The sequence below is a fragment of the Plasmodium relictum genome (assembly GCF_900005765.1).
Source record: "Plasmodium relictum strain SGS1 genome assembly, chromosome: 12".
Taxonomy (NCBI): domain Eukaryota; phylum Apicomplexa; class Aconoidasida; order Haemosporida; family Plasmodiidae; genus Plasmodium; species Plasmodium relictum.
Window position 1 is genome coordinate 2,336,375 of NC_041690.1, and position 13,226 is coordinate 2,349,600.

Below are 13,226 nucleotides of genomic sequence, written 5' to 3' on the forward strand. Positions count from 1 at the left end.
TTTTACTATTCTTTTATTTTTTATTTGAATTGTTTAAATTTATTATGATTACCATTTTTTTTTTTCTTCTTTTTTTATGTTATTGAACTTTTTGTTTTTTGTATCCTTAAAAATATAATTTGTTAAAAAAGAAAAAAAACTTTCACTCTTTAAAATAAAATCAATTATTCTATATTTTCACTATTTTAAAGTGTAATACACTCAAAAAAAACAAAAAAATAAATAATATGATTTTAATTAAATTAATTACTTTACATCTACTATATATTATATCTTTTATCTTTGCTTTCAGATTATATATAATTCTTTTTATCATTAAATTTAAATTATTTTTTTTTTAATTACATTTCTTTAATAAGTTTATGTTAAGAAAAAGAAAAAAAAAGTTTCATAATATATCTTCATATTCGTCATCTATTAGACTCAATACATTATATTTATATTTTTTAGCGTGAGTTTTTTTTTTTTCCACTTGATCTTTTTCTTTGATTTCTCTTGAAGAAATATTACTTTTTGTAGTATTTTCTTTAAAAAATATATTTTTTAAATCATTTATATAACTTAAATTTTTTCTTTCTTTTGTAGACAAATAATTATGAACATTATTTACTTTTATATTATGATCCTTTTTATTTTCTTCAATATGACTCCTGTACTCTTTTTCTTTTTCATTTAAATAATCATTAAATTCTTTAATTTTAAAATAATCGACGTTTTCTTTTATTTTCATATTAACTATGTCTATATCTATATTAATATCACCTATAATAAAAAGTAAAAAAAAAAAAAATATGTATTTAAACAGCTTAAACGGCATATTATATAATAATAATAGAAAATATATTGTTTTACAGAAAGTATATAAATATATATATGTAAAATATTTTACTAAATCTTTTTCCAAATATTTCATAATATTTATTTATTATTTCATTTTTTATTTCGTCATCATAACAAGAGAAATGTATTTCATTATTATTAAATTCATTTTTAATGTCGTCTTCAAACCAATCAATACTATCATCAATTATTTTTGTTTGTTCTTCATTAATAGAATTGTTTAACATTTTATTTCTTAAATGAAAGGCTGTGATAGAAAATACAAAGAAAACATATATATATTATGGAATACTAAATAATTAAGATTACATTTAAGATGTAAAATAAAAAAGTAAAAAATTTATAATTCTTTAAAATTTTTTAAAAATATATAACCTTTTTTTAAATTATTGTTTTTTGAATCAAAATATAATTTATAAATAAAAGGATCTGAATCTTTTAAATTAGATATTACTTTTTTTACAGAATTATCAATATCTTCACTGCATAAATATATTTTGTCGAATATAAATGATTCATATAATTTATTTCCACAGTAAATACAATTTTTATATTTTATTTTATTACAATAAACTTTTCCACAAATTAGGCAATTTGCATATATTTTATGATTCTGTCCATTACATAAACATATTTGAATACTCTTTTTTTTTTGTTTTTTGTTTTTCATTTTTTGATTATTGTTTTCATCAGATTTAATGCTATCATTTTCTATTAAATCTATAACAGTTTTTAAAGAATAATCATTCTCATTAATGTTTAAAAAGGAAAAATAATCTTTTTCTTTTTTTTCTTCTACCTCATTATTTTTTAAATTTGGTAATTCATTTTTTTTTATATCACTTAATTTATTCGTTTTTACAATATTTAAATCTTTTGATTTTAAATCAATTAATTCTTTTTCTTTTAAAAAAATTGATTTACTTATTTTCTCATTAGGATTACTTTGCTTTATTGCATTTTTATTTTCTTCTATTTGTTTATTCTTATTTTCTATTAAATCATCATATTTTTTATTATCTACAATGTTATTATTATTTTCTTTATGTTTTATTATTTCATTTTCTTTATTTTTATTTGTTCTTAATTTTCCTTCTTTCAATTTTGGATTAATGAAATTATCTTCATAATTTATGTCATATTCTTTTTTATTATTAGGGATACTTATTTTATCACTTTTAAAAATATTCTCAAAATAACTATTTATACTTTTATTAGTATTATTATTACAATTAACTTTATTTATGTTACTATCTGAAATTTTATCAGAGAAAATGAATTTTTTTTTATTGTTTATTAAATCATATGTAAATTTTTTAACATCAATTAATGAATATTTTAAGTTTTTATTTTTCTCATAAAATGCCTGATTTAATAAAAATAATGAATCAAATAAATCATATGATTTGGAATTTAAAATTGATTTAACGTAATTAATTTCTAATTCGTCATTTTTTAAATTGAAGTATTTTACTATTTTATTTCTTAAATAATTTGCATATCTCTCATTATTACACATTATTATTCTATTTTTTTTTTTTTTATTATTTTATATATATATATTTAAAAAAAATATTAAAAGTATATATAATTAACTATGATAACTTGGTTCATATCTTATTAAGCACATTAATAAAAATTCAAATAAAAATATGTAACTTAAATCACAAAAAAAAAAAAAAAAATAAGAATAAAAATAAAATTTTAATTATATTAGCAATTTATTATTCATTTATTTATTTTATTTATTTTTTTTTTTTTTTCTTTATACATGTATATTCTTAATGTCCGATTTATAGGCAACAAAGTATAAAGAACAAAAAAATATATTATTTACAAAAAATATTTGAATAAATTTATTGTATTAAATATAAAATGATTCTATTTTATAAAATTTTATTAAACAAAGAAAAAAAAAATATAATTTTTCTTGTGAAATATGTTTATATGAAAAAAAAATATATATATATAATAATAAACAAATTAAAAATTGAAGTATAGAAAATTCTGAATAAAAAAAAAAAAGTTATGTAATTTAAATTTAGTTTTTAAAATCTATTAATTTTATATATATTTGGTATAAATTTGAATTTTTTTTTTTTTAATGCAATATGTATTATGTATTTAAAAAAATTATATAATTTACATATATATAAAAGCATATAACTAATTTTTTAGTAATATGGAGAACCATCCATTAAATTCTCTTTTTTTGTTGTTTATAATTAAATTATTTTTTAAATTTGTTAAAGAATTCATGATATAAATATTTTTATCATTTGTTTTATTTTCATTTAAATAATTAATAACACATTTATCATAAGTATATAACAAACGGAGAAATTCATAAAAATGATTGTTTGTACATTCATTGTTTTTTTTTTTTTTATTCATAATTTTTTCTAATGAACTAATTTTTTCAGTAATATTATTTAACTTATCATTTATATCTACATTAGAATAAAAAATATCTTTTGCTAAGAAAAATGTTTCTTTAACTTTTTCTTCAGCTAAATAATTGTTGTTAAAAGATAGAAGTATCAGAGCATCATTTTTACCCATATTATTATAAATTTTTTCAATATTTGTGCTTAATTTATTTAAAATTTCATTTGCTTCAACTCTCGTTGGTATTTCATATATTTTCTCATTATCTTCTACCTTAAAATCCTTATTATTGACATTTCTAATGCACTTGTATATTTTTTCATTACATAAATTTTCATAATCTCTTAACACTAATAAATAATTTTTTATTTTATTTTCATTTTTTATATTTAAAATTAAATTTTCTACGCATTCATCATCACTTTCGCAAATACAATGAAAACAATTTCGAAGAAAATTCTTTGGAATTCTTTCTTCAATAAATTTATTTTTTGAATCAAATATGCACATATTTTTTTCAAATTTATATGTTATGTCTTCATCATAAATTATATTATTTTTTATTTCTTCAAAATTGGTTTTATTCATAAAAAAAGATAGTGGATGAAAAAAACAATAGAAGTCGTTTGCATCTAATTCACTTATCTAAAAAAAAAAAAAAAAAAAAAAATTTATATTATATACACAAGCACATACATATACATACATATATATGAATATGTATATTAATTAAAAAAATTTTGATAACCTTTTTTAATGCTAAAAACATGCTAATTTTCGCATCATCAATAGAATTATGACCATTTTCTCTTTTCATAATAATGTTTAAATACTTTTTTGAAAGTTGAAATAAAGATGGTTTTGAAAAGTAATTAGAATTAGAGTAAATAATAGATGTATCAATAACATAAGGATGATTAATTTTTAGGGCATGTAAATCGTTTTCAAGTGAATGGCCAATTAGAATAGATTTATTATTTAAAAACTTTTTTAAATGTTCTTGTACATCCTTTAATTTTGTTTTCACATTCTCCAATGTGCTTTCATTTATTCCAGAATATAATGTTAAATAATTTGTAATTTTATTGTCAGGAATAACATATGAATCATATATAATATTCATATAAGCGTCAACTACAGTTATTTTTGTTAATTCTCTTTGGTTATTGATTGTTTCACACATTTCACAATCTATACTAAAAATATTATCTAAATCAAATTCTCCAATATAATTTTTATTTTTATTTTCATTTTTATTTTTGTCTTTATTTTCTTTTTGTATTTCATCACCTCCATTTAAGCATATGTTATTCGTTTCTTTTATTTTAATATCATTTATATCTTTATTTTTTAACTTCTCTATCTCATTCAGCTTATAGCTTATCATCGATCCCAAATTCAACATATTTGAATTTTCATTTATTTGATTATTTTCCTTTGTTACAATTTCATCATCTTTCTTATCTAATGAATTTGAATAGTCATTATTTTGACTTGATATATCATTATTTTCTTTCAGATAATTTTTATTTCTTTTTGATGCTTTTAAAAGTTTTTCTAGTACTTCAGTATATAACTGTATATGTTCATCAGTAAATATATTTTTTTGTGATGTATCATTTTCTTTTATACTACTATCATTTAAGTCTTTTTTTTCATTATCCTCCATATTTTCGTTACATTTGTCTTCATCTTTTTGAATAGTGAAATCATTCAAAGAAACAATATTTGTTGAATTCATTGTTTTTGATAAATATTTTTGCATATCGTAAATTTTTTTCTCCCATTTATTATATTCTATATCATCAAAATTTATATAATTATCTGATTCAGTGGGATACTTATTTATTATCATTTGTTCTTTTGTTAATAAATATTTATCAATGCTAAAATTGTCATGGAAATTTAATTTTTTTTTGTTTTTTAAAACAGATACACCTAAAGATTTAAAAATTATATTACTATAATTATTTCTTACACAATTCTCTGTATGAATTCTTCTAAAATTATTATTTTTTTGTAATTTATTAAATACATTATCTGTTGATATGTCTTTAATGTAAAAATTAGATAAATTAGGAATTATAACAATAATTAAATTATTTAAGCATTCGCTATTTTTTATTTCAAATATTTCATTTTTAAAAATGTATTTCCCAATTCTTAAATTAACTATAAAGTTATGTATATCTTTTAAATATATATTTCTATGACCGAAAAATGCTACTTCTAATCTTTTACTAACATTTTTTTTTTTAGATTTTTCTAACACCTTTTTTGTTTTAGTTTTTTTTAATTTTTCTTGATTATTGTATCCTCTTAATTTATTCTTCATTTGTTTTTTTTTTTTAGTTTTCATCATGAAATAAAATACAAATATAATTCTGTTATTATTTTTTTTTTTTATTTTACCTTTAAAAAGATTTTAATTAAAAAAAAAAAAAAGAAATATTTTTAAACATTTTAAAATTTAAAAAAATAAGTTTATCAAATTTAACAAGAATAAAATATAAAGTTATATTTTATATCTAATGTAGAATCATATTCTTTTTTTTTACAAAAATAAATGATTTTTTCAAATATATATTTAAAAATTTTTTTTTTTTTTTTACAATAGTAACGAAGTATCAAAACAACAAAACATTACATAATTTGAAAAAAATTATAAAAAAAAAAAAAATTAACAGTACAATGAAAATAAATGTAAACAAGATAAATAAAAAAATTGAAATAATTAAAAATTAATTGAATTAATATATATCATATAAAAAAAAAAAAAATATAGATAAACATATTATACTTAAAAAAAAAAAAAGATACTAAAATGAAATGAATAAATATATTTTAAAATTATACAAATAAAAAAGTAATATATGGAATAAAAAAAAATATATTTATAAGAAACAATGTATTAATGAAATGTTTAAAGATATTAAAAATTAAATGATTAAAATTATTAAGTTAAAAGAATAATACTTAATTTTAAGGAATTGAATTTAATGAAATACATTTAAAATTTTCATGAACAAAAGTAAATAAATAAATAAATATATATATATATATATGTAAAGCATAATATATTGTTTAAATTCCTAAATAATTTAGTAAGTTCCAAAATTAAGATAAATGAAATGTAATGATACTAAAATAAGAAATTGTTATGAGGATTGTTTATAATTGCATGACTAAAATAAACTAAATAACTTAAAGGAACACATATATAATTAAATAATGAATAAAACTTATGTAAACACATTTTCATTTATAAATGCTGATACTATATCATAGCAGCTTTATTATGTTTAAAAGGTCTATAAAAAAATTTACTTTTATTTTTTTAAAAAGGAAATCGTCTTCGCTAAAACATATATGTTTCAATAATAAAATTATTTATAAGAAATATTTCATATATATTTATAAAATTTTGATAAATAATATTATTAAATATAAAAATACGAAAAACTTCTATTATAATATAGAACTCTTAAGTATAGTTTTTCAAAAATGTTTTTTTTTTCATTTTTATAAATAAAAATAAAAAGTGTAATTATCTATTCTAATTGTTATTTAAATAATTTGATAAAACAATAAGAACATATTTTTTTCTCTTTTTTTTCAAAAATTTTAGGATAATTTTAATAAAATTTACATATAATTTATATTTGTAATTTAAATATGTAAAATAATATATAATTTTTAATTTAACTAAAAAAAAAAAGTCTACCGAATAAATTAATAAATAATAAGTAATCTAAATAAAATATAAAAGATAATTATTGGAAATAACAGAATAAAATATATTGTAACAAAGAAGAATATAATAGGGAATTATAAGACAAAATAAAAAGATGTATAAAAAAAAAATATTTCAAAAAAAAAAAAAATTTTATGTTAAATTATCTTTTAGATAACTTTTTATTCTCTTTGCAAGATTATATTTATCTATTTTAAGAGCTATTTGCTGATCTTTATGAGAAGCACACTCGATTGGTTCATTTGGCAAATAAATATTATGAACAAATAAATTATATTTATTTATATAATTATTTCCTACTAAATAATTATTAAAATGTGTAGAAAATCCTCCTATAACATTGTCTTCATATGTAATAAGGCAGTGATGTTTATTTTCTTTAACTACATAATCTATTATATTTTTATCTAAAGGATTCAAAAAAATCATATCAACAATTGAAAAAGAAAACAATTTTAAAAAATTCTTATCTTTTTCAATTTCTTTCAATGCATTAACAACATTATATAGCATACTTCCCATATTAAAAATGATAACTTTCTTTTTTTTTGTGTTATTGTAATTATGATAACTCATTTTAATAATTCTTGCTTTTCCTATAAAATTACTTATGTCATCATCTTCTTCTTTTTGAACATCTATATTTAAAAATTTTGTTAAATAATTGTTATTTAAAGTATTTAATTTAGGCAAACGAATAAACATAGAACAATCATTATTTAAGTAGGAAAATTTCAAAGTTTTTTTTAAATCAACACTATTGCTTGGGGATATAATATAAGCATTTTTTAATGCTCCTAAATATGTTAAATCATAAATTCCTTGATGTGTTGCTCCATCTTCTCCTACTAATCCACTTCTACCTAATACTACTTTTAATGGTATTTTTTGTAAATTAATATCATGTATTATTTGATCATATGCTCTTTGTAAAAATGTAGAATATATACATAAATAAATTTTTAACTTTTTATTCATAGCCATTGCTGCTGAAAATGTTGCTGCATGTTGTTCAGATATTCCAACATCATAAACATTTTTTGGATAAACTTGTCCTATTTTAACTAGACCTGAACCACCTAACATGGCAGGAGAAATAAAAATAATATTTTGATCTTTTTTAAGATATTTTAACATTTCTTCTGTATATATATCAGTGAAGGTTCTTTTATCAAACATTTCTTCATATTCTATATCATCATATTCAATGTTATCTTCTTTTATCACTTCATTATTCATTTCTCCAAGTAATTTTTCTTTTTCTTTATAACATGTTTCATAATTTTTTTTAATATCCTCATTCTTTTCTTCTGTATTACAGGTTTTAGTATTTCTCATCATGTAATTTTCTTTATTATTATCACTTAAAAGATTCAAATCAAAAGAAAAAATTTCATTTTTCTTTACAAAATGCATTTTGCTAATTGGACTTTTTAAATCAATAAATTTATTAGACTTTCTAGTATGCACATGTAATATCGTAGACTTTTTAATTTTTTTTTTTTTTATATCATTTAGTACTTTATATACTTCATTTATGTTATTTCCATCAATTAATCCAATATAATCGTAATTTAAATTTTCAAAAATATTATTTTCTTTTATATTCGACGAATTATCTTTATTTTTTATTTTATTTGTAACAAAACTATGTAAATGGTCAGAAATGGAACCAATGGGTCTTACTCCAGATATACTTAATGTATTTGTAGGTAATGAAACTTCTCCATTATCATTATATATAATTAAAACTTTAGAATTTAAAAAAGAGATATAATTTAACGCTTCTAGTGCCATACCTCCTGTTAGGCCACCATCACCAATGGCAGCAATATGAAATTTATTTAAATCATCAGAATTGTTTCTTCTCAAATCCATTTCACATAACATATTTGTCATATTGCAATTATCACCATTATTATGTAACTTTTTTTCAAATGATACACTCGTTGCTCCATCATTGTGATTTTCTTCTTTTTTTTTTTTTTGTTTTTCTTTATCATTTACTTGCCAATCCGATTCATAAAATCCTTGTATTGCACTTAAAGAAGTGGAACTGTGACCAGCTCCAAATTTGTCATATACACTTTCAAAAATACTTAAGTAGCCACTTATTCCATTTTTTTTTCTTAATGAAGAAAATAAAAATTTTCTTCCTGTTAAAATTTTATGTATATATGATTGATGCCCTATGTCATATACAACATCATCAACAGGTTGATTAAAAATATATAATAATAATAACTGTATTTCTAATAAGCCTAGAGAGGATGAAAAATGACCTCCAGTTATATTTATTACGAAAAACAAAAATATCTTTAATTCATGAGCTAATAAAGGCAAATATTTTCCTTTTAGCTTTTTTAAATCGGATGGATTATTAATTAACTTTAATAAAGGCAAGTAATTTAATATTTTTTTTATTCTTAATATATTTTCTTTACTATAATATTTTTTATCAATATTATTTATAAAAACACCATTATTCTTAAATTCTTCTTCAAGAATTTTTTCAAATTCTGTATCATCATATTTATCCATATCGAATATTACACTTTTTTTAACGTCTTCTGAAAAATATATTTTTTCATAATTTTCTGGGATTTTTTTTTCTACATATAGTTTTATAATTTCATTATACACTTCCTTATCATAAATGTCTTTATACTCTTCAACATTTAAAAAACTATTAATTTGATCAATATATAAGTCAATATTTTTCTTTTCATCATTTAATTCTTCTTCATGTTTTAACTTAAAAAGACTATTAATATTTTTCTCATTGTTGCATGCTATACATGAATCCTCTTTATTTTCCCTCAGTAAATTTTGTGAATTATACAAGGATTCTTTTCTTTTATTAAAAAGTTTAGAATAATATTTTTTATAACTTTTATGAAAGAATAATTCTTTTTTATTGCATAAAAGTTCACTCTTTTTAAAAATATATTTCTTCAAGTATTTGAAATTAAAGTAATTTATGAATAAAAAATTTAAATGATTTACACATTTTGTCTTTTCCATTATATTATTATATTTATTATATACTTTATTACCACCTTTATTAGGAGAATAGCTAAAATCATTACTCATTTTACTATCATAATGTGCCCAATTATTGTAAAATTTATTAATATTATTGCTCCTATTTTTATTCCATTTATAATGAATATTATAATTTAATGAATTAGAAAAACTATTAAAATTATGATTAAAGTTACTTAGATAACTTTTTTTTATTAACTTACCTAATTTTTTTAGATAAATTCTGTTTTTATTTGCTTTATATTTGTTATTTACTCCATTAGAATTAATAATAGTTAAAACTAATAAATGTAGAAGTATTAAAAACAGGGGACTTATAAGAACATTTATCATTATATTAAATATATTTCAAATTATCTCTTATCACAAATTATCTTCAAAAATAAAACCTTAATCAATATATATGTAATTTTTTAAAAATATTTTAAATCTTTAAAAAATATACATATATATATATTTTAAACAAAATTGAGAATTCTTTAATTTATACATTTTTTTATTCATAATTGAATAAAGATATGAAATGAATTTAATTTCTAGTTTAATACATATTTTTATTTGGAAGATATTTTTTTTCAAAAGTTACATATTTTAAATAAAAAAAAAAAATTCAGTTTTTTTTTTTAAATCGTAAAAATATATTTTTCAAACTATTTTTTAATCCAACTTTCTTTAAAAATTACAAAAAAAATTTATTTTTTCAATGTCATTGAAACAACTATGCTTTAAGGCTATATTATAAAAAAAAAAAAAATAATAATAAAATTATGATATGTAAGGTAAAATATGCTTATTGAAAAAATAACAAAAAATTTCAATATTTTAAAAATAATTACGTGTAAAATGAATAAGACTCATTCTCATAATAAAAAATAATTGTATATATGAATAAAAATGTATAGATAAAAGTCTTTATAATTTAAAAAAAATCAGAATACAATAAAAAAAAAAAAAAAAAACATAATAAATAAAACACATAAAATATATTTATATAAATTATGTACAAAGATAGTTTAACACATTTGATAAAAATTATAAATCTCAGTTATAAATACAAACCTTCTTTTGATGATATCCTGTAAATAGGGTCATAAATTAACATTTTTGAGATTAAATCAACTGTAGATTCTTCAGGAATTGTACTCTTTAATATATTTTTCTACCAAAACAATAAAAATGTAAAAATATTTAAATTATAAAATAAAAAATATATTTTTTTAATAATTTTTAGTATACTTCAAAATATGGAAACATATTAAACCTATTTACATCTTCTGGTGATATTTTACTTTTATCTCCAAGAGTTAAATAAATTAATTCAAGCTGAGAATTAATATATATACATATTAATATATATATTTAGAATATTATAATAAGAATTTCGTATGTTTTGAGTTTACTTGAGAATAATCATTCTTTCCTGGAAATAGGGGTCTTTAAATAAAAATAATTAAATTTTATATGAAAATAAAAATAAAAAATTATATATGTACAATTATAGTGTAATATACTAAAATGAATAAAACAATAAATAATTCTTTTTTTTTTTTCTATTCTTTTTTTTTCTTTATAATTCTTTTATTTTTTAAGATTGATAACCTTCCTGTTATTAATTCAACAAATAGACAACCTAAACTCCAAATGTCTACTTTCTGATCATAATTTTTTGATTTTAATAAATTTTCAGGAGCTCTGTACCAAAGAGTTACAACTGTTGGTGTCATGTGATTATTTTTTTCAACAGACATACCTAAATCACCTAGTTTAATTACTCCATTGGAATTTATAAAAATATTCTCTGGTTTTATATCTCTATGTATATAATTATTAGAATGCAAATAACTTATAGCTAATAGCAATTCAAATATTATATACTTTATTTCTTTTATATTCAAATTATATTTCTTTGTATAATTCAATAAATCGATGTCACAATATTCGAATGTCTTTTTCAAACAAAAAAAAATAAATAAATTACTATAAAATTGCATATAAATACTTATTTTTATTTGTGTATTAAGTTATTTATAAAAAGACATATATATATGTATTTTTTATTTATTTTTTACTAAATATAAACAAGAATTCTCTAAATTTTCTCCCTTCAATTTTTCTTCTATGTCCTTTCCATAGAAAACATATTTTAAATCTAAATGTAAAAAAAATAATTTTAAAAAATTATATAACATTTATTAGAATTATATAATTTTCACTTTTTTTCAACATTCCTTTGTATACTAATTATATTTTTATGCTTTATTTTTTGAAGTATTGTTAACTCCCTTAGAATACTTTTGCTTATTCCATAGTTTTCATCACATAAGTTCTTTATTTTTTTTATTGCTACGTAGCTATTTTCCTTTTTATCTAATGCTTTATATACTATTCCTATATATTTTATTAAAATATATATATATATATATTATGTTTTGTAATAAATAAAGAAGTAAAGAAAATTTTAACCATATGTGCCTTTTCCTATTATATATAAAAAATCAAAATTTGAGATATCGTTTGTATTCATTTTAGGATCATAAAATTTGATTTATTTTAAAAACAATTAAATCACTTTCATTTGTTTAATATATTATATCTGACATATCACAAATGCAAAAATAAAATTTTATGATTCAATTCATATCATTAGAACATTTCAACTTAATTTATATATATGTTATTCAATTTAAATTCACAGAAAGATATTATTTTAAATTGTGTAAATGTTAAATAACTCAGATAATTTTTAAAAAAAAATTTAGCCTAATTTATAACTGCATTAATTTCATTTAGCTTATGTTGTTAAAAAATTTCAATTATTAATTATATTAAAAGAGAATTCTTTTTTTTTTCCTGCTAAATATAACAAAAAATGAAAATTAAGGAATAAACAAAAAATCAAAGTAAAATTGTTAAGGTATTGTAACCTAATAATGAATTAGGAAACTATATATTAAAAAATTCCTGAGAATTTGAGAATTTTTGTAATAATAAGAAGTGAAGAAGAATTTATAAAAATAAAAACTCTTTTTCTTTAAAGAACTTTTAAAAGATATTTTTAAATAACTTTAACATAATTTTCCAAGTATTAAAAATTTTTAAATATAGATATTTTGAAAAGAATAAAAAAAAAAAAAAAAAAAATAGTATATATTTTACAAGCATGAAAAAGAAATATTAACAAAATTTAATGTTATAAAAA

The 13,226-nt window shown here is 17.6% G+C and overlaps 4 protein-coding genes across 4 annotated transcripts; all 4 read right to left on the reverse strand.

Moving 5' to 3' along the window:
- Positions 1 to 388: 388 nt before the first annotated feature.
- Positions 389 to 2,359, reverse strand: PRELSG_1260600 (conserved Plasmodium protein, unknown function; the record flags this gene model as incomplete). The annotated part of the gene is made up of 3 exons (XM_028678420.1): positions 389 to 762; positions 890 to 1,087; positions 1,216 to 2,359. The coding sequence occupies 3 exons, from the start codon at positions 2,357 to 2,359 to the stop codon at positions 389 to 391; spliced, it is 1,716 nt and encodes a 571-aa protein (XP_028534712.1).
- A 647-nt stretch (positions 2,360 to 3,006) lies between these two features.
- Positions 3,007 to 5,563, reverse strand: PRELSG_1260700 (exoribonuclease, putative; the record flags this gene model as incomplete). Its single annotated transcript, XM_028678421.1, has 2 exons — positions 3,007 to 3,873; positions 3,977 to 5,563. 2 exons carry the CDS (start codon positions 5,561 to 5,563, stop codon positions 3,007 to 3,009), a joined length of 2,454 nt encoding a protein of 817 aa, XP_028534713.1.
- Positions 5,564 to 7,114: 1,551 nt separating this feature from the next.
- DXS (1-deoxy-D-xylulose 5-phosphate synthase, putative) lies at positions 7,115 to 10,360 on the reverse strand (the record flags this gene model as incomplete). The annotated part of the gene is made up of 1 exon (XM_028678423.1): positions 7,115 to 10,360. One exon carries the CDS (start codon positions 10,358 to 10,360, stop codon positions 7,115 to 7,117), a length of 3,246 nt encoding a protein of 1,081 aa, XP_028534714.1.
- Positions 10,361 to 10,699: 339 nt separating this feature from the next.
- Positions 10,700 to 12,551, reverse strand: PK6 (protein kinase 6, putative; the record flags this gene model as incomplete). The annotated part of the gene is made up of 8 exons (XM_028678424.1): positions 10,700 to 10,758; positions 11,087 to 11,186; positions 11,264 to 11,350; positions 11,428 to 11,461; positions 11,627 to 11,973; positions 12,097 to 12,176; positions 12,266 to 12,415; positions 12,491 to 12,551. The coding sequence occupies 8 exons, from the start codon at positions 12,549 to 12,551 to the stop codon at positions 10,700 to 10,702; spliced, it is 918 nt and encodes a 305-aa protein (XP_028534715.1).
- Between the last annotated feature and the right edge of the window lie 675 nt (positions 12,552 to 13,226).